We start from the raw sequence: 23,365 nt of genomic DNA on the forward strand, positions 1-23,365 counted from the left end.
AAGTAAAACATACATGCAGGATATGTCTTTATGTAATTGAATTTTTATTTTATCATTTGGATGCTCGCGTGCGAGCGACGTGACGTAATCGCGCCACATGATCACATACGCTAGGGTGAGGGGAGGCTGCAGCTGCGCTCTGAACTACAATACCCATAATTCCGTCCGCTCGTCAACAGCAACAGCTAGGATGTTGCGATAACGGTGGAAGCCAAAGATTGCTGTGGTTGCAGAGATTATACCGCTGGACTGAAACCTCTGTCTACTGTTTTGGTAGATGTCAGTCTGTGATTACATATTCTCAGCTATAACTGCGACAGGCGGAGGCTTCAGTCTACTGTCGATTCGACGCTTGTTTGTGTTGATGAGAGGCTTCATCGCGCTAATGCGTTAGCCAACTAAAATCATAGTTTTTTTTATTTATTTATTGTAAATAGAAGCAATTAAATAGCGACACGGTCAGCTAGCTATGTGGCAACAAACGGTCGCTCCACTTGGCTGAGGATGGAAATATTTTTGCTGGCAACGCTGTCAGACGAGTTACACGTCGGTTACATCGCACCCGAAGACATTATCTTCAGAGGATAACCTGGATAACCTTAACGTACACGAAATGTCATAGCGCGTAAGTAGCTAGCATTGAGCTAGCCTAAAAATGGCTGGACGAGATGGAGAAGGACCGAATGTTATCCCCGTCAGCAGCAGCCGACCGTGAACAGCTGGATTGATAGCTAAAGAAATACTTTCTCCGGAGATGCTTTAGCCTCCCGGGTGGTGTAATTCACTTACATAACAGTTAGTCGCATCGGCTCTGGCTATCACTAACTGTCTTGATCTGGCAAGCAAATTGGAAATTTGCCACCAGAAACCTGAGTTCTCACAATATTATATATCATAAAGGCATCACTACAGGCTCCACATAGACTCGTTAGGGTTACAGTCTGAGCTGCTTTATTATATATATCACTGCAATAATTGTGCATACAAGGACCTACAGCTCATCTGAAGCCGCAAATACTCCTGTCATTTTGACACTATGAGGAAGTTCTTTGATTCCCGTCGGGAGTTAGTCAGCTCCGGGCCTGGTTCTGGAGGAGGAGGCAGCAGCTCGGGGTCCAGCCACGCAGGCGGCAATTTCATTGGACGAGCATTTACTGTCGGGCGACACCAAGTCACTGTTGAAGAGATAATTGCTGAAGGTAAGAAAGGGTTGCAAAGACCAGATGATCCCATTTGTTAGTTTTTTTGCCCGTTCTCTGTCTCCTTCTATGCATGTCACAGTATGATGTGTGTCCTGCATGCCCAGTGCATGGGTCGCATAACAGAGATGCAACCTTGTATCATTCCCACAGGGATAATGGAGTTGTGCATTTATGTATTTCAGGTACATAAATGCAAAACATAGGCAAGGTACTTTCTCCAAACTCTGACTAACACACATGACTCTGACTAACACACATGCATACAATTTTCTTTTAACTCTTGTGAATCAGATGAGTGATTCAAGCAGGTGGAGATGTACCTGACGTCAGGCATTTGTGTGATCTCTTTGAAATGAAAGGTTTACTATCAAAGAGATTCCGTATTCAAGGTTTTTGTAAGAACAGCCATTGGCAGGAAAATGTGGAACATCAGGATAATATAATGGGTGCTATAGAAGAGGCCTGAAACTTGACCACTAAAAAGTAGTTTTAACAGTTATGTTAAACAATACATTTAGTCTGAGTGTGCATTTCTAATGTCCAGTAGCAAGTGAATAGGCTTGTGTGAACATCAGCTGTGTATATTCTGTTGTAATGCTTGCATTAATATATTCTTAAAGTCTCTTGTCTAACTTAGACACCCCTTTATTCTATCAGGAGCTTTCTGAACCAAAGACTGCACAATATCTATGCTTTTAATCAGTTCTGTTAGGCTGCCAGCTACACGGCGAGTGCCCAGTCTGCATATAATACAAGAATACAGTACAGGACAGCTCATCGCGATGTCAGCTTTTACTGTAGTCACATAGACGCTCGAGACGTGGCTCTAAACCCTCAACCTAGACTGATGCTCTTGTAGCTGTATAGTACCACACTGCCATTACACAAGATGAGCGAAGGATGTAATGTAAGCTGTGATGTCTGCCTGAAATTGATGACTCCACAGCTAAACTCTGCACAACAAATTTGTGGTCTGAGCTATACCAGATGGTTAGGCCTCAATGTAGGCCTCTACGTAAACCCCGCAGCAATGACATGACTAATAGATATTATGCTATAAGGCGGTGCCATTTGGTGCTGATTGTGCTTTTTGATGTAAGAATATACATGGATAGAAAGCCCGACAGTTGCTGAAGAATTGAGGCTTAAAAATTAGCACGTCTGCTAAATGTTCAAAGTCATGGTATCCTGAGAAGATTCATAAGATTGATGTTTTGATTTTATTTTGAATGCACATTTTAAATGTGTCATTTCTCTGCATCATGCAGGTGGCTTTGCAATCGTGTTCCTCGTGAAGACAAACCAAGGGGTTCGTTGTGCTCTGAAGAGGATGTACGTCAACAACGAACACGATCTTCAGGTCTGCAAGCGCGAGATTCAAATAATGGTGAGTGACTGAGACTAAACATTTCTCCACAGACTCTCACTTTAAGCTGTCATGGTTTGGCATGCTGGGTAAAACCACGTAAGGCAAGCACAAAAAAGTCCTTCAGAAGAAATCCACGGATGCCTCATTCTGTCCAGAATAACTAAGAGCAATGCGAACCCTGCAGCAGGTTTGTTTGGATTGTTCTACCACATTTGCCATCCTGGTACTTAGTGTGCTGTTTTTGATTTGCCTTTCATGGTTTGATATAAATAACCAGATTAATGGGCTGTTTATTTCTTAATGAATTGTTATTTTCTAAGCATTTATTATTGGTAAGGTATATTAAAAAAAGGATAGGTGTTTGACACATCTCTGATCACATGAAATAACATTGATCTGCATATTTCTGTTATAAATATGTTATACATAAAGATGTTTACATTACTCTAAAGTAAAGATTTCCAACTTCTTTAGGGAATAGGTATATTTAGTATATAAACAGATATTAATGCCATGGTAGCCTACCACAAAATATGAATAGTCTATTATGGGTCTTGGAAAGTTTGACGGCATTTTTGATGGCTGTCCTGCATTTGTCTTTGATGTTAGAGTCTGTATAGTTTTCCGTTCAAGGCAGCACTCCAAAAAGAACCAAGGAGGAAATATATGGCAACAGATGTTCAAATATTAAAACATGGCAGATTGTATCATTAAACAAACACTTCAAAGAATTATTTTCATTGGCTTTATTTTGCTTCTGAAGCCAACATTAACTGATGGTGGTTCCCCAGCATTCAGAGATTTCGTCACATCGCAGTCTTTCTCGCTTTGTGTCTCGCACACTCTCACTGAGACACACACAAACACACTCATACACAAGCAGATGGTGCTTCACCTGGGTTGTAGTACTTGACTTTTTTTTTTTATTACATAATAGAGTTCAGATTTCAGCTCTCCATTGACACTCCCCTGCATCTCAAAACGCTGACCTTATCAAATGAATGGGTTAGCTTCCTTTTATAGAAAGAAATGGCAACATTTTGTGCTTGTGTTCTTGCAGAAAGATCTAGTTGGTCACAAGAATATTGTTGGTTATCTGGACTCCAGTATCACAGCTATGGGATCGAGGGACGTATGGGAGGTGCTTATACTAATGGATTACTGCAAGGGTGAGTGCTGAAAGGGAAGTGCAACCTCATGCCTTGATTATTGAAGGAATTTAAATTTCTGTTGGCCTTTCAATTTCAGGATGGATTTGTTAGAGTGTAGTTGTGCTATTAAATGATTAAAACAAGCTTATTACACGATAAGTCTGAAAAAATCTGTGATAGAACAGGCAGAAGTTAAGGTAAAATCAAATAGTTCTTTAGTTAATTTCCTCTGTTGTTCAATGTGCTGCCTAATTGGATGGTATTTTACAGGAGGTCAGGTGGTCAACTTGATGAATCAGAGGCTGCAGACTGGTTTCACTGAAGCTGAGGTGCTGCAGATCTTCTGTGACACCTGTGACGCCGTTTCTCGTCTGCACCAACGCAAGACACCTATCATCCACAGAGACCTTAAGGTGACACATTTTGCCACTGACACTCACTCTGAAACTGCAGCAATGATCTTTTTCTCTGTTTTGTTTGATTTTTTTTTTCCACAAATGAACAACTTCCAGTTTCAACTGGAATCAGGATGACTGCTATTGGCTTTTGCATAAAGTTGTTGTGTGTAGCATGGCTCTTTTTTGAACCTTTAAAGCTCAGAGTTGGGTGCACAGGAGCAAAGTCAGTTTAAGCTCTGTCCCAGCTTTTTGAAGTCATATGTGAACAGCCAGTAATTCACTGCCATGTACCCTCTGCCTTAAGAAAGAACACGTGACCAACACCTACTGTCAAGATACTTCTGTCCAGGCACCTTCCTAATCTAAACCACACTAGTGCAAAAATGTGTTCCAGGCAGATTATTGTGTGGATTGTGCCACACGTCAGAGGAAAATGTGGAAAATGTTCCCCGACTCTCAAACAAATTTTGGCATTATGTAAGAAAATACCCTAAATAAAAGTATAAAAGATATTCAGAGTGGCTGTTTGTTTTAATAAAAATATTGATTGATTGATTCATTGGTACACAAGAGGACATGCACAAATATATAAAGCTATTAATATTTTACTCCATTTTTAAGCACTATGCTGTAACTTGATTGATAAAGAGAAGAAAAAGGTAGTTGTCAAAATACTTCAAGTAACTTCCACTCAGTCAGCAGCTGCATAGCTGTCTCATTAGTCTCTGGTTACTGTCATTCAGTAATTATATGGAATTCAGTGCATTACACATGTCCTTTTGATTTTTGTTGTTGTTGTTGTTTTTTTAATGATAAAACCTCAGAAATAATGTGTGACAGAGTTTTTAGAGCATACTGAGAGGAACGTGCAAGTTTTGAACGTGGCTATAATCTGAAAGTCATAATGTGACGGTATAGATTATAGATGCAGTGCACCTTTATTATTATCTCAAGCTCACATCTTGCAAGAAAGAAAGGCCGTTATTTGACTTGGCAGTGTGGCTCATCGCTTACTGCCAAAATCATTCCTTTCACGATAAAACCCCGTATTGTCCTCAAAGCAAGCAGCCCTGCGTGTCACTGTGTGAGTCACGTCTTGTATATCTACAGGTGGAGAACATCCTCCTGCACGATAAGGGTCATTATGTGCTGTGCGACTTTGGTAGCGCCACTGACAAGTTCCAGAGCCCGCAGACTGAAGGAGTGGCTGCTGTGGAGGAAGAGATCAAAAAGTTTGTGCCTCTTTTCATCTGCAACTTTCATTCATTAGCACATCTTTTAGGTAATGTGGCACAGAAACTGACTGCAGTTTTTTTTTTTAATTCCTAAGCACCTTCATTGTTTTGTTTTTTCTTTCTTTTATTATGTTTTTGAACTTTCTCAATTTTTCACCTTTGTGTGGAACTGAAAGGTTCCTTTTTTAGGTTTCATTTGATATCTAAAAGCAAAACTCATTTGTGTGCATTTATAACCACATTGTGCTATGCAAGTTATTTTTTTAATACCTCACTAAAAATCTGTAGCTGTCCCTTGTTGCAGGTACACCACCTTATCGTATCGTGCTCCAGAAATGGTGAACCTCTACAACAATAAGATCATCACCACGAAGGCAGACATCTGGGTGAGTGAAGATTGCAGACTGCTGTGATATTCATGATGCACGGTAGTCGTGATGAGTTAATACATGCAGCATATAACTGGTAACTGGTGTAAATCTCAACTTAAATGTAATGTTTGGCTTAAACTACAATATTGTGCAAAAGTCTTGAGCCAACCTCTCATTTATTTCTATTTTGCTTCCAAGGAGCCAGACTTTTTTGTGTGAATCATTTAATCATTTTTTACTAGCAGCCTGTCACAGAAAACACGTTTGTTCACAAAGCTGCCGAAGATAACGCAGTTTCACAGGTATAAAAGAGTACTTTTGTACCAACAACATGATTCCTGCAGGTCTAAAAAACTAACTACAGAAGATGAACAGTATCTGAAAGACGTGTTCTTAAGAAATAGGAAAATAAATCAGGCTGGACTGAAAATCAGTGGCAATAGGTCTGATGGAGTGATGAATCCAAACTTGAAAGTTTTACTTGAAATGATTAACAACAAGTATGGAAGAGGTCAAGAGAGAGGTACAACAGTGAGTGTCTACAGCCATCCGTAAAGCACAGTGGAGAATGTGTCAAGGTTTGGGGTTGAATTTCTGCCAGTGGTGTCAAAATTGATGGAATTGTAAAATGCAGAAAAGTACCATCATATTTTCAATACCATCTGAATTTAGTCCAATTGCAGCTGCTTAAGTTTATCAGCATGACAGTGATTCTAGACTCACTGCCAATGTAGTAAAAGCATACTGGGTTAAAAACAAAAACACAATGCAACACTATCAGTCATGAATTGGCCTCCCCAGATGACGGACCTTAACATGATTGAAGCAATGTGGGATCTATCTGACAGAGAACAAAACAAAAGGCAGCCACCATCCAAAGAAGAGCTTTGAATGTCCCTCAAGGAGCCTGGAGAACTGTTCCTGAAGATTACTTAAAGAACTTGCACCAAGCTTGACTAAGAGACTTCAGACTGTGTTAAAGTGTAAAGGTGGTCATACCAAATATGACCACCTTTGGTTTGAGGCTTGTTAAAATTGTACAAACTGTGTTTTTTCCTTATATACTATATTTCTGTGTATATTTGCAGTTTCAATAAAGCATCGTACATATTTCTCATTTTCCTAGCAAAATTTAAAGAAGTAAAGGGGTGCTCAAGACCTTTGCACAGGACTGCAAGTTTGACATTATAGCCCAAGATTAAACATGTCTTAAAGAGAAAAATATAAAATCTCTAGGGTTTGTGAAATAGCTGTGATGTTAATACACAAATTTTTAGTGCTATCTCAACTGGTGTTTAGATGGGAAATACTTTCTTATCACCGTATTTGATTAATTATCTTCCTCTCCTCTCCTTTCCTCTCCTCTCCTCTCCTCTCCTCTCGGGCATGCATGTGGTTGTCTTCTCCAGGCACTGGGCTGTTTGCTGTACAAGCTGTGCTTCTTCACTTTGCCCTTTGGTGAAAGCCAGGTGGCCATCTGTGATGGCAGTTTCACTATTCCAGATAATTCCCGTTACTCTTACGATCTTCACTGCCTCATTCGTTAGTACCGCTTACATTTCAGAAGCATAAATTTCATATCTACTTACTGACTGGTGTCTACCTTGTTCAGACTTTCATTTTTATGTACACGGTGTGTTTCAGGGTACACGCTGGAGCCAGATCCAGACAAGAGACCAGATATCTACCAGGTGTCCTATTTTGCTTTCAAACTAGCTCAGCGGACATGCCCTGTTCAAAATGTGAAGGTCAGTGTCTCTTGGCACCAGAAACAGTCAAAATATTTGGATTTGCTTGACTTTGTCTCATCTCGACTCTGCTATGGGTTCTCTGCCTGACCTACTTATGGATACAGGCCAGTTGTCACGCTGTGGGAGGAAGATAAGCTCGGATTCATTATTTTGATACTGTGTAAAATACTTGTTAGTCCTGATGATATTTTAGTTAAAAAAAAACTTTTCAGTTTTTGTGTGTGAAACATTGATTTTCTCAGTGCAGAATTCATTGTAAAGCCTTTCCTTTTTTTTCATAAACAAGAATTCTCCGATTCCTTCCAAACTTCCTGAGCCAGTCAAAGCGAGCGAGGCTGCGGCAGCAAAGAAGAGCCAGGCTAAGCCCAGGCAAGCATGACCTGCTTTCACTGTGTTACCATTAAAGCTGTAGTAACATTGTAGAAGTAATTAGGTATCATCTGTGTTCTGATACTCATTAAATAATTATGTTAACACTGTTTGCCATGATTAACAAGAAGGCCAACATCCTCCCTTTGTTGCCAGACTGACAGATCCAATTCCCACCACTGAAACCTCCATCACCCCTCGCCAGAGGCCCAAAGCAGTCCACACCCAGCCTGCTGCTGGCATCTTACCCATCCAGCCTGCTGCTCTGACCCCTCGCAAGCGGGCTAATCTCCCTGGTGGTGCAGCACAGCCTGTGGGTATGTACAGCACTCTGTCCTTATTCTCCTGTCTGTCACAGGAAAAGAAAACCAGTCTTTTGAATAAGGATGATAATAAATACAGGGATGTCTCTAATCCTTTGTGCGCACGTTGAATACCTCAATTCTCAACAGCAGCTCAAATAAACAGGTGAAGACTCATGCAAATTAAAGTTATCTAACCAAAACCCCAAAGTGATTACGAAATGACTTTCTCTGCTTCTCTTTCACTTATAACAATGCTTCAGGTGCTGTAGGTTCTTTTTTTTGTGATGAATCACTTGGATGTGTTTGCGTTCAATAGACTGTATAATCCACTTTAATGCATTTTGATGAGCGTTATATCGTTTTTGGGTTTTTTTTTTAAATAAACGTGTCTGTGTTGCTTCACATTAGGCCTTTTGAGCATCTGTGCAAGTATTCAGATCAAATTGTCTCCACTGACTGTAGAGTAATGCGCTCTTTTGTGTTTTTGTCTGCAGGAGTCAGTTTAGATCTCTCTCAGCCAGCTGCAGCTCTTCAGTCACAGAAGGCTCAGGCTTCAGCTCTGCCTCTCATTCAGTCACAAACTAATTCAAATCAGGCTGCAGCTCCACAGAAGCAGGTTCACTGACCATTGTGTCTTCTGTTTTAACGAAACAGATTATAAGCTGCTTTTATTTGCAGATCTACTGTTTTTGAGTGACAGTTCCTTTCAAATGTTAAAATCTTTGCATGTTAGGCTGTGCAGCCAGCTCCAGCTCCAGCTGCAGAGACAGCAGCACCAGCAGCAGTGGCATCACCGGTGACCAAAGCTGACATCCAACCACAAGCACAGCCAACAGTCCAGCAACAGACTACACCCACCTCTGTTGTGAGCTCAACCTCCCAACAAGGAGCACAGACTCCATCCAGCCCAGCCCCGCCTCAGCGCCCAGCTCGTCGTAAGCAGGCCAGCCTGGCTCAACAGCCAGAGGCGCAGCCTTCCCCCAGCAAGCCTGCAGCATCTCAGCAGCAGATAACTCAACCGTCAGCTGCCCAGGCTCAGCCTGGCTCTACTGAGAGCAGCCAAAAACCAGCTGAGACAGTAAGTGGCTTGCTGCCAAACATCTAGCTAAAAACAATGCCTAAATACCAGCACTGCAGAGCTGTCAACTTCATCCGTTTGCCCATAATCTACGTGTGGCATGTCCTGATCAAAAGTGTTTCTCTGTCTCATCGACCAAAGACAGTTCAAAATGTGAATAAACGTGTTGTTTTTTATATTCTTTTTCTTGTGAACACAATTAGCTGTCTTTCTATATTAAATAGTTGTTGATTTTTGATATTTTGGCTTTCTTTGCCTCTTTTGATCAGACCCCACCTGCTACTCCAAAGACAACCGAAGAACAAAGCCACCAACGCACACCAAGTGACGCCACAGCTACCGCTGTTTCTGCAGTTCCAGTGAGCGACTCCTCACAGCAGCCACAGGGAGCTAATGAAGAAGCAGCTCTCCATCAGTAAGTGTCACGTTTTCTTCAATAATATTCAACTACAGCTTTCACTCTTCTCCTACTTGGTTTATTTATGATGTTTTGCTGCTGTTGCTGATGTTTATTTTCAGATCACTTCTGTCTCAGCCAAATCTTAGTGATGCAGTACAGGACCAAAGTAAAACTGTTCCTGCTTCTGGTGCCGCCACAAACACCCCTACACAGCCAGCGTGGAACCCCTTTGATGATGACGACTTCTCCAATCTCACTGCTGAGGAGTTTAAAAGTGATGGCAAAAAGGCTAATGGTAACATCTGCATGCTAATGTTCATGTGCAGTACTTTTAGAATAGGATAAGCAGTGAATGACAGAGATTCTCCTTTTACCAGACCTAACCCCAGATACCGAAGCAACTGCTTCAGAAGAGTTGATACCAGGCCTTCAGGCCTCAGCTGTTGATAATACCCCACAGGAAACTGGTATGTGAGTTTTTACTCTTAGATAATTCACATAGTTTTTCTTCTGTGTGTTCTAAGTCAACGGTCCCCAACCTTTTTTGCGCCACTGACTGGTTTATGTCCGACAATATTTTCACAGACCGGCCTTTAAGGTGTCGTGGATAGATGCAACAAAATATAACCAGTACCGGTACCAAAAAAAAGAAGATTTATTCATAATACACGGGAAAAACCCAGGGAAACCAAGTTAACGATAAAAACGATTTTTAAAAAAAAACTTCATGAAAACCATGAATTTCATACCCGAGCCTCAACTCGGCCGGTACTGGTCCATAACCTGGGGGTTGGGGACCGCTGTTCTAAGTGATCCTTGATTGCTTAAATTTACTATTATAATGTAAACTGTGATTATAAAAATACAAAAAATATAAGCACGTAATTAACTGATGAAACAAGTAGATACAAAATATGAAGGTGATCTTATCAAACAAAAATTAACTGATTGTACTTTAATGGTATCCTTAATAAATATAACAGTATCAGGAAGTTTAGGAACGAGGGAAAATAAAAGATTTAGACTGATACAGATGAGAGACTACTAAATATAAATAAAATAATGCAATTCAATTTTATTTATATATTGGTAGATCACAACAACAGTCGCTTCAAGGCGCTTTATACTGTAAGTTAAAGACTCTACAATAATACAGAGAAAACCCCAACAATCAGAAAACCCCATATAAGCATGAACTTAGAGACAGTGGGAAGGAAAAACTTCCTTTTAACAGGAAGAAACCTCCAGCAGAGCCAGCCTCAGGGAGGGGCAGCCATCTACTGCCACTCAGTAAGGGGTGAGGGGAGGGAGACAGGACAACAGACACACTGTGGAGAAAAGCTAGTGTGAATAAATGAATTTTGATAATTAATCTTATGATTGTCATCATATCATCTAACACTAGCATGAGTTTATTAAGACTGCTGTAGATGATATTTACTGTTATTTATACTGTTTTCTCCCTGCTTTTGTTCCACATGAAGCTCTGTACTATAAAATCTGGAGGACAAACTTTAAAAGTAAACCTCTTAATGCGCCTAATCCTATAATCTGATAGCTTTAATAAGCTTTGGAAAACAACAGGGGTGCATTGTGGTGTGTGTTAAACTGTTATGCTGGCTCTCTTTTAACTCAATCACTGTAGTTAACTATCCCGCAAACCTGACCAGCTCTAGTGCAGAGTTTTGGTTTTTAAAATCAGCTGTGCTCATTTTATTTCCACGTCTTCACTAAATCGTCCCCGGTGATATTCTTTTTTTCTTTGATATAGATTTCCTGCTGATATAATATGTTTTATATAAATACCTTGGCCGTCACTTCGCTACGCGAAAGCGTTCAGCTGATGATGTGGAAAATGTATAAATGTTGTTGTATTTTGTCTGAAAGTCTGTTGTAAACTATGTTTTAAATTAAACATCACAGATTAGAAACATCACAGATTAGATAGCTTTGAATTAATTTCACCAACAACTATCATGATTTCCACATGTCCTTCATTATGAGATAAACAGCAAAATAACTGAATCAAAACAATGTAAAGACGACTCATTCATCAGTGAGATGTTCAGACCTGACCTGAAACAAATATTTATTTTATTATGAAATAGTTTTCTAAAGCACCGCTGATCATCTAAAGGACACTTTTACTTCATGAGACAAGTTAATTGTTTTTAATTGTGAAACTAATAAACAGGTATTGCACTTAGTAAGGTTAGGTAAGTCCATTAGCCTCAGTTTTAAAGCATGGTTGTTGGATCTGCTTTTGAATCAAATTTGCACTGGAGCATAATCAGGCTGTTTTCCTTTTGTATTTTTAGTGTAATTTTCCAACCTTATGTCATGGATTATAAATCTCTCCTTTATGACACCTCCTCTGCTTTGTAGTTGAAAGACCAACAGCCATTCTTGATGTGGAATCAGGAGCCTCGCTGCTGGCTGTCCCTGATCCTTTCCATACCCTCGAGCTGTCAGATACACCAGGTAAATGCCTGTCTTTGTGGATTAGTATACTGCTTATATATGTGTGAACGGTTATTTCTAAATTTCCTGATTTATTTTAAGTAATGAGCCCATTCTCCACACATGCCAATGCCTTTTGCAATATTAAAGAAAATCAGATCAGCACCAGGCTTACCTGGTCGCGTTCAACTGAGTTTCTTCAAACTCTTCATATACTATTACTTTCCAGCAATAGTTCTTGCTAGGCATGATGTTCTCAGGTTGTGTGTCCATCTATGCCCTTCTCCTGAATCCAGTAACAAGAAATTGTTTTTATTTTTACACAACAAAACACTTTATATTATCATTAGCATTATATTATCCAAATATGTTGCTTAACAAAATTATTAGACCACCACCACATGAACGGTTTATGCCCCAGCTGCCCTAAATTAGCAGATTTGGTAATTACCAAATCATCTTTTATGTTTCTGTAATAGTTACACCACCAGTATATATACAAGCTCACTAATATAAATGATATTTTTAATGCTTAAATGTATTTATTTATGTTAGTATGAATTTACAAATTTATTGTTTTACACAGAAACAGAAAAAATAGTCCATTATTATTTTTTGATTAAGATGCCAAATTACAGTTATTTACTTAGGGCAGCAATTTTTAGCCTGCCTGCTTAGCCCTGTACTGGACTCTTGCTGTTGTTAGCCCAACCTACTGCTTTTGAATGTAAAGACAGGTTGAGAAGGTTGGAGAACAGAGCTATACCTCCAGATAGAAATTACAAACTGGAACTGAATGGAATCCTTGAAAGTTTTAAGTTCGAGCAGGCTAGTCGGTGAAGGTGTGCAAGCTTCTTTTATCAGTAAATTCTTCAGTTTAGACAACATTGAACTCTGTGCCATGTTTTGAGCTTTGTGTGAATGCCTGTGACTTAACATCTTTACATTTTTGACACAGTTGTGCTTAAACATGTCTCCTTTGTCTCCCTCTTAACTTTCCACTGGGCTTTAGAGAAACTGATTGAAGGACTCAAATCTCCAGACACGTCTTCACTCATGCTTCCTGACCTCCTGTCATTATCCGATCCTTTTGGTGGGGCTGTGGAAGAGTCTGCAAAAGGTGTGTGTGTGTGTGTGTGTGTGTGTGTATTCAAGTTTCTGTGTTTAAAAATGCATCAAATACATGGAAAGGTTTTTTAAAAAAGGCAATTAAGGCTTTTCAGATATTTTAGTGTAACGCTATTCAGTACTCCCCCATTCTTAGGTTGTACTTGTTTGTTGTCAGTCTGTGTAGTTAAAGCTGATATAACCAATACTTTCATATTAGCATCTTATCAAATGCTAATGTGTTTGTGAAGAGCTGTTTTCTAAGATTTTTACAAAGTTTTGTAATTCCTGTAAACTCGACCAACCTTTATACCATCTTAGGGTTTGGGGCTCACGTCCTCAGTGTTGCTGGTCATTGTCATGAGCTATCTGTTAGCAAAAAGTTCTAAAATACACTTTCTGTCCAGGTGTTGATACACTGCTGATAGTTTGCTGTTTTCCTACAGATATTCCATTGTAGCTTATAAAATGACAGTATTTCACTATTCTGTTAAGTTTACCATAAAACAACTTTTTAGCAGAGACAGACAAAACTGCAGGAAGATATTCAAAGTTGTAAGCAGCTGTACCATTTATAGTTTTCCTTTCCATTATTTTAAAAACCCAATAAATAAGAAGAGAGAAGTTTATTTATATTTACCTTTGTGTATAACTTCACACTTGGCTCTTTTAATGTTTGGAAGTAGTAGAAGAAACCTCACTGACAGGCTGTGCATTCATCTGTTTACTTGTTGTCAGTGAAAATTCAACCGTAACAAGACCTCCTCCTCTGTCCACCTGTCCTGACTTGTCTCAGATCCTCTCGCGGTAGACGACTCTCTCCTGGGCTGCTCTCTGATCTCTGGTCCATCTGCCCCCCCGGCAGCAAGCAGTGCAACTTCCTCCGTGTCTTCTGCTCCCACCTCTGCTGCCTCTGCTTTGGATGATTTCAGCCTATTGTCTGGAGACTCCACACAGCCTAAAGCAGGTAAGGAACTCTGCCAGGGCTGAACTGAAAGTAGCATTACCTATGACCTGCCTACCGTGATCTTTGACAGAAACTTTTCTGTATTGTGGATAGCGGTGTTTTCCTTAGAGACATAGCACCACCGATGTTCTTTACCATCTCAGTCATGCGGCAGACTGAGCTCTGCTGTCGAACGCTAGCTGGGGAGCAGAAACCGGCATCTGTTGTCAGCTACAGTTTTGAAGACTGAAGACAACATCAGCACCTAACCAGTGAAAGTGAGATGTGCAGTTGTAGTTCAGTGCTGCAGCCTCTTCAGCTAATTATCCTGCAAGCTTTGCAATTACCACGAAGGTGCATGTTTGGTCTTATTTTTGTTCGCTAATTAAGAATGACACTTTAGCAGGAAAGCTAATGTGGATGTTGCAGCAGGCTGTTGTCTGGCTCCATGTAGCCTTCTGCTCTGCAGGGGAGGCATTGAAACCAAGTGATCAAAGAAATCCTCACCAAGTGGAGTTGTTATTTGTTTTCTGATTCACCATTCAGAAAAAAGAAATTTTCACCACTGTGTGGCATCAGAAGCACGGCTTAACAAATCCATTTTCATTCAAAATCTTCTCGACTGGCCTCGTGTGTTTTTTGTTTTGTTGTGTGTTTTTCCTGTTTGTGTGTCTTGTGTTTCACTTAATCTTTAAAAGTTAAATAAAAAGGCAAAGTAATTAATGTGTGGAAATGTTCTCTATGTCACAAAGTGAGAGCTGTACAGCTGTGGTTTAGTTTTTCGCTTCTCGGCTGGTGAACAAAAGCCTTTGACTGTTGTTGACAGTGCCAGCTTCAAATCACAGCCTGACTGTGCACCAGCTGCATGAAAACAATAACTACTGGCCTTTCCTCATAATATCTTATCAAACAGGCTTTGTGCCACTGGAGAGCAGCAGATGCGTTTTTGCAGTAATTGCTGTTTTTGTTTTTTTGTTGTTTTTTTTTTAAGAACATTTTTATCGTAATGAGGAACGATAATGGCTCGTATTATCAGTATTGTCTTAAATTATATGTGGAAGAAGCAGCTACACTATAAAGCCCTTATAAAATTATTTTCCTTAGAGCTACCTCTAGTTTCACTTCAAAGGTTTTCTTTTTTGGGATTATTTGGCTTTTATTTTGTGCAGACTCATCTCTCCTGATCTCCGACTTCGAGTCCCAGCAACCCAGCGCAGAGGCTGGTACGGAGGATGAGTTTGATCCTATTCCCGTCACAGGCCGAAAGAATTCCCAAGGTATGTCTTTACACTCTCCTCTAGGAAGCACAGGATGGCAAAGATGGCGCCAGAAAAAAATGAATCGCAGTGATATTTACTGAAGCACACCAGCAAGCTGTACTATTCTACATGCTCAGTCAAAGTAATGTTTGAAAAACCTGTAGAAGGTAAATTCAGCCCTCTCTTTCTCTTTTCTCTTTCTTGACCTCTCTCCCCCTTGCTTTGATTGCTTTATGTGACTCCCGCTCCTGCGCCCCTCCTCACCTCTGTTTGCTTGTATCCGTCTCGACCCCTTTGCCTCCCTCCCCTCCTTTTTTGTCTCTTGGCCAGTTTCAGGAGGCCACTCGCGCAGTAACAGTGGCGGCTCTGAATCCAGCCTGCCCAGCTTGGCCCGCTCCCTGCTGCTGGTGGACCAGCTCATCGACTTGTAGGCACTCTCCCCCCCATAGAAGCTGTAACACTGGATTATAGACTGGCATAGCATAACAGCGATCAACACTGTTGTCATAGCTAGCTTCCTGCACCCCTTGGCTGTCATCAGCATTGTAGTTGCTGCAGTAGAAATCACCTTTCAGTGCTTTTTTCCATTCCTGTCCTTTCCACCATATCGATCCAATCATCTGGGCTATCTTCACTTCTCATCTCTCACCTTCACCATCATGTTTTATCTTGGTTGTAGTCTCCTTGCGTCATGTATTGTCCATTCTGGAAGAGTGGCCAATACGCAAACGTGTCATCATCATACTTTCTAAAGATTAACCATTACACCATTTCTGTCAATCAGGATATAATACAGCTGTCCAGTTTGTCTGAACAACACTGCATTATTCCTTATAGCAAACTATAGAAGATCATTGTTGTAATGTATAATAAGCATAGTTCTAAGTGGTTGTAGTTATAATCGTGCGCAAGTGAATTTGTCGTCGTTTGCCTTTTTAAATTCTCCTCCCCAGATTTATTTGCACATTTTAAAGAAAAAAAAACATGCAGAAAAAAAATTGAGTGACCATTTATTCAAATGAGGTTTATTCCTGTAAAAGCCAAACTTCTTTGAAACTTAGTCATGTAGCCTGATTTGCACAGTTGCAGAAACGTTACCTCTGTCAGAGCTATAGGAAGAAATAGCTTAAAAATTTAAAGCTGCTATAGATTAGGCTGAGAAACATTAAACGGTGTTACAATCTGGAAACCAGACAGCCATAACCTCAGTGAAGTGCCATAAAATAATAATAATAAAAGGAGCAAACTGCTGGATTTCTGAAAGCAAAATGACAACGTCGCCACAAAACTGAATTTCTAACAAAATACAGTATGTCCAACCACGCAGTGAGAGCCAGCACCCGTTCTTTTATGCTCTTATTTTGAGCTTCTTCGTCTTTCTCTTTCTTTTTACTTTCGTCCTCAAGGCAAGCAATAGATAGGGTTGGAATTAAAAATGATAAATCAGGGTCATTTAACTGTGTTAATAGCAGCGTGCCATATCAATAGTAATGCATGACAATAATTTGAAAAATCAGCAGTAATAGGATATAAAGTAGCAGTTATATATAGGCAGAGCATACATGACTATTCATATCATTTCTTGGCACTAACGCATCATTTCACAAATTATTTTCACATTAGCATATTCATTCCACATTGTGCAATTCCTTCTGCATTCCTTACGTTTGTTTACTCCTAATTTGTGTAAATAGATATCTGCAACTCTCTGCAGGCTCCTATCCAGACCGTATATTATATGAAGTCATTGTCATAAAGCTTTACTTGTGGAAAACATATTGCTTTACTTGTGAAATCTCTCTCTCCCTGTTAATACATGTTAATATTATAGCGTGTTAGAGAATGAATGTAAGAAATAAATATTAGTCTATAATACAAAATATATCTATGATTCTTAACACCATAATCATTCAATAATATTGAAGAATATATATAAATATCTCATTCCTCTTTGTGGAATTGTGTGTTAAGGAAGTTTTTGTTTTCTTTCTTGGTTCTATCTACTCAATAATTGTCAGTACATTGAAAATGTATAGATGATAACCCTAGTCTGTTCAGTCTGAAAGGCCAGGCTGAATCCTATGTCTTATTCTATCTTCGTGAAATGAAAGTGAGCCTGTGTTCTGTTTGTTTACATGAACTGATGAAGGATTATATTTTTATTCAGAACAGTCTTCTTCAGAGTGGGAGTTGATGCGCTTCATTAGAAACTGTGCTTTTCTTTTTCTTCTCTTTTTTCTTTTTCTTTTTGTTGCTTAGCCGGTTTTAGTGATCACAGGATTCATATCAAAAAGCATGGCAGTGTTGTTGAATGTTATGTTCATGTGTGTTGGTATACAGTGTTATGATAAGTATGTGTGTGTGCGTGGAGTCCGAATTGTTGGCTGTGTTTTTCCAGTAGCCTGTTTGTGTTGATGTTTGCTGCAAATATGACGACGGTCACGTCTCCTCTGAAAGCACAGGCCCCGACCCCCCCCTTCTAAATTCTCTCAGGTAGTCAGAGCTACATCGCTCTCTCCGAGAGCTGGAAATGTACAGTATTGGCTTACTGCTCCCTGTCTCGTTATCCTCTCGAGGTCTGCTCTCCGTATTGCAGTTATTGAATTACAGATGTGAAACGTGTGAGGGGCTCTGTGAAGTGTGGAGAGGTCTACTCTGCCAGTCTGCCAGTCTTACAGTGAACATACTGCACTCCTGCTGTAGCTGTGGTTCAATTATCAGACAGCGTTGCTGTCATGAGTTAGAAAGGATCAGCTCTGTAGTCAGCAATATTGATGTGTCTGTAGGATCCGATGAAGATACTTGCTTCCGTGCACCTTTTACTGGTTAAAAAGTTATTTTTAAAAGGACACTCTAAATGTCCTGATATGTTTGTGCAAGATCTAATACGAAGACCAGAAGTTTCATGCTAGCAGGTTTAATTACATACACTATATAGGCTCCTGTGTTATTTCAGTTTATCTGTCTCTGCCCCCAAAATTGGAAGTGTTTTGAGTGCATCAAATTTTTGGTCCTCATAAATCTGCAGGAAAAAAGAGATGGAGGAAGCTGATTTAAAAGCAGGTGTAATGACTGCAGGTCAGCTTGTGTTTTTGAGCATCCTCTTTACGATCCTTCCACTGAACAGCTCAGTCTTTAGCAGTCACTGTTTGAACCTATGCAACTCCCGAGCTTTCTCCCTGTAGCCGCCAGTGTGCCGTTGAAATCAGTGAAATCAGAAAAAGCCAATCGAGAAGATTCCTTGATGTGAAACAGAAGCCCCTCTTTTATTTTTTTCCTTTTTTTTTGGTCATTTGTTTGTTTTCTCCTCTGTTGTTTTTGCCAAAAATGGCCACTGCCCATTACCTGATATTACTGAGTGTTTTGAGACGCCTCCTGTCATTAGGGCCCAATCCCGCGTCAGAGCTGTGATATTGTGTGCTCCTTCTATTTTTGTGAGATAACTAAAGAATTATAAAGGGATGGCAAATAAAGTACAAATGTGAATGTCAGCTTGTCGAGTATTGATTCGGTGCTAATTGTGTAAGTGGTTTATAAAGACTGCATTGTGTTTATTTATCCTGATATTTCTATTTTTGCTAAACTTTTTTTTATTGTTTCCTATAACGATATCTACCTGAAGTAAAGGCTTCGAATAGGATTTTGTATGTAAATAATCTATTAAATGTGATGTTATTATGTAGGAGGATAGGTTTAAAACGTTAATAAGAATCTCCCTGGGAAACACCTTACCTCTACTCAGGTAAGACGAAACATCAGCTTCATGCTCAATTTAATTCTCGATCATTTTTCTATTTTTTTTTTTACATTTTTTTTCTTACTCCTCGTTTTCTGTGATGGTATTGAGGCAGTTTAATGGCTCCATTATTTGTTTTTTCAGTTAATGTTTTTAGTATGCATGCTTTTAAACATCATCATGGAGGTTGTCAATTACTTAATCATTAATGTAATCATCCATCTTTAATCAATAATGAATTTTAAAGGAGCAATTAAACGGCAACAGTTACTCCTGCATACACTGCATTACATAATTCCAGTTATTCGTGATACAGGTCTGACTGATCACACTGGCATAGCTGAACATTTTTGTGCCCCAGCACATTTTCTTCTTTACTATCCAAACAAGTTTTTGACTTTTAACATGATTAACATGCATCAGATAACTCGGTGTACATTCATTTAATAAAAAAATCTTTCAGTTAGAATTCATTTTACGTTATTAGATATAAATAAATGCGCTTTTCATAAAAAACAACAAAAAAGTGACTCCAGGCTCATAGAGTGGTAATGTATCTGGATCAAGTTTCTTTAATTAACTTGTTATTTATGTAATTTATGCTTATTTAAGTTTTAGTTCAGCTGCTGTATCATCAGTTGAACTCATAGATAAAATAATGTGAACAATAAAATTCAAAGAGCACTAAATTACTCTGCTCAGAAAAATTCAGTTAACACTAAATCACATAACACAAAGTCAGTTAAGCTTCATGTATATCAATCTGTCCAGTTAGGAAGCTGCACAGTGCTATGCTGTGAGCCACCTTAGACTACCTACAATATACCTATGTCAGGCTCTCATGCCATGCTCGTACTTATGGAGTGTGGTCAGAAACATGCACATGAGTAGCCTGGAGGTTATTTTTTAAGACTCACAAAGGAGGAAATACCGATTTTGCCGCTGGGTCCAGATCTCCTCGTGTAATGACCTGTCTCCTTCACACTGTTGAAACTGCACTGGGACACACAGTAAACCTTCTTGTGATGGCACGCATGGATGTGTCATTCTGGAGGAGCTGGACTACATGTTACAATCAGTCACAAGTCAGGAGAGACCTGCAAAACCATCCTCTTTGCGGGGTTTGTCTTGTTGTTGCTTCTCCATTGCGCCTGGCCACTGTGATTTGCACCAAAGCAGGTGAAAAGATATCCTTGAAGTTTAACTAAAGTTTGTGTTACACAGTAATGATCAACTGTTCCCTTGATTTTTTTTTTCTCAGTGTATGTTGCACCATTTTGACATTACTATGATTTTTGTCACAGGGAGCAGTTCATTTGATTCTTTTTAAATTAAGCTTCAATTTCTTTTCAATATAAAAATAATAAGAAAAGAAATGTCACTGTGTTGAAAAGCTCTCGTGCATAAATCTCCCTAGGTGACCTTTCTCGTGTCTCTTCCTCATACAGACCTGCAGAGGGAGCCGAACAGCAATGAGCTGCGAGCCGCCTGGACAGCAGCTTCTGTGCAGCTCGCAGAGGAAAAACAAAAGCTGAGAGTCCAGCAGAGGACTGCTTCATGTGTCTATGATAAACACATGTTGCTGACAGATGAATGGTACAGTCAACACCATACCAGACAAACTCCTCGCACCAGTCTTCATTTCATACCATTAGACCAAGAATCCCAATTCCAGCCTCCAGACAGCCCGTTTGCCTCTGATGTCTTCCAGCTGGCCCCTTTTAAGACTCCAGCAAAAGAAACCAAGGTGGCGTCTCATAAACCTGCTGAGGTGTCTGATGTTTTCCTCCAGGCCCCGTTTGGAAAGAGGCAGGAAACCACCAAAGAAGTTCCTATCAACACTTGTGTATTTAAGTCTGGTGCACAGCAAATCCAAGCCAGCAAACCACGTCATTCAGCCAGAGCGTCATTTTCTCACGTTTTTCAGAGTAGACGAGCGGCTCCAGAGACGCCTTTGCTTCAGCAGCCGGTGGCCGTGCACCGGGTCGTCTCCAGGATCGGTCAGCAAGCCGCCGTAGGCTCAGTAGCTGTGGGGCCGTTACATTCCTGGACCATAGGGGGAAGAGCTCTCGATGACCCGTTTACCGCTGCCCCATTTCAGCCAAGATGTTCTCAGGAGAAACCTTGATTATATAATCATCTTTAAAAACCAAGTAATGAAGAAGCCAACATTTAGTTCAGTGGCAGTATTGCTTAAATCTCTGGTGTAATTTTACTTTTGAGATTATTGTTGGCTATTTAAAATAATTGAAGTAATCTTTAAACTAGTTCATGTTAAAACTTGATGTTCTACCTCAGCCACGAGATCCGTCTTCAGTCTGAGAACCGCAGTGCATCATATCAGCACGTTACAAATAGTTTGAGCTTTGGCTAAAAAGGTCATCGTTCATGGATCTGTCACTGACAAAAATTACTTCAAGTTTTTTAAGGAAATCCCTCCATGTGTCACATTTTGAAAGGAAAGAAAATCATGAGCATTTTCTAGCATTATAATAGAAAACACAAACAACTTTGATCTAATACAGTAGGTGCTGTAATTGTAAGTAGTTGTGTTTATAATGTTGTTGCTGTTTACTCCTTAGTTTACATTTAGAATACAGATTGTGCCTTTATGTTTTCCAAAATGGCTCAAAGCTGGTGACAAACTGACTTAGTGTTCCCACTGACACCGAATCTTTTGCTACAAACCAAAGAAATTCAACAAAACTAAATATTTTTTTATATTTGCTGCTTTCAAATTAATCGAGTTAAAGCATTGTAGATTTACTAAACCCGCAGCTGTACGTTATTCAGAAAAAGTTCTCAAAGAATGATTTGATTATTCACAAGCTGCCACTGTTGTTCCCAGTTAGTTCCCACTAACTGCTGTCATTATAGCACAGCCAGTTTTACAAGCTCCTTATAATGATCTTCAAAGAAGTTACATATCATATCTGTTAGTTTAAATCGTTGGCGTTTTATGAGGTTCAGTGTGTTTGTAGAAACTCTAAGAAAAACCAAGTTCATTTCCAATAAACTGCTACTTCAGTGAGTTTTTTTATGGTTTAGAAGATTTTGTTTCCAGTTTTGCTTCACACTTTGGCAAAGATGTGGACTTTTTATAAACCATACCGCCTTTGCTGGAAAAGTATTTTGTTCATGCGTAGTATTTTTTTGAATCTGTACTATCTGATTATTAATACTGGACGTTAGGAAATATCACCAGTGAAAATAAATGAATTATGAACACAGTGGTGATCTTTTTATTCAATGCTTTGACAAACAATGGTCACATTTCTGTGATGAATGTGTTGTAAGAGACATAAGCTGAAACTATTAAAGCCAGACCAGTTTTGTCCTCCTGCTCACACAGAAGGTCCAGCAATCCGTGACTTTATCCGAGATGAGACGTGATGAAAACAACTGTTCAAATTTACACAAATTTAAGACAGCAGGGTACTTAAGGAGCTGACATAGGTATTTTCTACCTGCAGCAAGGAGGGTTCTGCTGTGTTGAACTACTTTATCTGGAAGAGGATCGTCAGTCTTTCTGCAGCAGGATGTTGTTGCTCCACATGCTGCTTGTCTTTATAAAATACAGCTCAGAGAAGACTCATAGTCAGCTCAAAGTATTGTTTTTACATATAAAGTTTTTTGTCAGACTCTGTTTGGATCATCCAGATTTTGAAGATTAAACAAAATGCACTAGTAGAAAGGAAAATGGATCCAAAATCACTATAAATAAGATCCAACCTGATATTTAAAGCCTTTTCACATCAGGAAAAACCTTCAAACATGTGAGTTGCGGCACGAAATGTATATATGTGAAGAGAGAGAGAGAGAGAAGGCTTTGTGTGAGACAAATTAGCCGCTTGCGTCACATGAGCTTACACAGGAATATATTTTCCTGAACTTGGGATGAAGAAGAAGAAGAGGAGCTCGTGGAAAATTGGAAAGTGAGCCAGGTCATGAGGTTTTATTATTTTTTTATCATTGTTAACCTCTAAAGATTTATATAGCTGAAGGGAAATAGATAAACACGAGAGTTTTATTATAAATTAGCTCAAGGCTGTGTGTAAGCTGCACAGTGGCTCATAAATCTGCATGACTGTGGGGGTGATTAAGCTGCCTGAAGTCACTCACTGCCATTGTTTGTGCAGCCAAGGTAAACAGTAACACTAGCAAACCTCAGCAAAAGCATAGTTCTGCATTTATTTTGACTGTTTTTAAAGGTATGGGGGGCAAAGAG

General features: G+C 39.6%; 1 protein-coding gene across 2 annotated transcripts; it reads left to right on the forward strand.

Annotated features, from left to right (window-relative positions):
- Nucleotides 1–147: 147 nt before the first annotated feature.
- On the forward strand, nucleotides 148–22,367 carry LOC100694501 (AP2-associated protein kinase 1). Of its 2 annotated transcripts, none has more exons than XM_005451269.4 (20): nucleotides 148–1,199; nucleotides 2,471–2,589; nucleotides 3,632–3,740; nucleotides 3,993–4,135; nucleotides 5,231–5,352; nucleotides 5,660–5,741; nucleotides 7,136–7,268; nucleotides 7,371–7,474; nucleotides 7,764–7,846; nucleotides 8,003–8,163; nucleotides 8,646–8,767; nucleotides 8,885–9,229; nucleotides 9,499–9,644; nucleotides 9,749–9,924; nucleotides 10,007–10,096; nucleotides 12,015–12,110; nucleotides 13,102–13,209; nucleotides 13,993–14,163; nucleotides 15,312–15,419; nucleotides 20,586–22,367. In XM_005451269.4, the coding sequence occupies exons 1-20, from the start codon at nucleotides 1,037–1,039 to the stop codon at nucleotides 21,263–21,265; spliced, it is 3,261 nt and encodes a 1,086-aa protein (XP_005451326.1). In that variant the 5' UTR covers nucleotides 148–1,036; the 3' UTR covers nucleotides 21,266–22,367. The 2 variants fall into 2 exon arrangements, with proteins under 2 accessions (XP_005451326.1, XP_005451327.1); XM_005451270.3 differs by lacking the exon at nucleotides 20,586–22,367 and adding an exon at nucleotides 15,732–18,892 and having other exon boundaries at nucleotides 149–1,199.
- The last annotated feature ends 998 nt before the right edge of the window (nucleotides 22,368–23,365 follow it).

The sequence above is a fragment of the Oreochromis niloticus genome, linkage group LG7 (assembly GCF_001858045.2).
Source record: "Oreochromis niloticus isolate F11D_XX linkage group LG7, O_niloticus_UMD_NMBU, whole genome shotgun sequence".
Taxonomy (NCBI): Eukaryota; Metazoa; Chordata; class Actinopteri; order Cichliformes; family Cichlidae; genus Oreochromis; species Oreochromis niloticus.

Coding starts and splice junctions, on each gene's coding strand:
- LOC100694501 (XM_005451269.4), top strand. CDS start 1,037: ATGAGGAAGTTCTTTGATTCCCGTCGGGAGTTAGTCAGCTCCGGGCCT. Junction 5,353..5,659: donor GTGGAGGAAGAGATCAAAAA/GTTTGTGCCTCT, acceptor CCCTTGTTGCAG/GTACACCACCTTATCGTATC. Junction 9,230..9,498: donor GCCAAAAACCAGCTGAGACA/GTAAGTGGCTTG, acceptor TCTTTTGATCAG/ACCCCACCTGCTACTCCAAA.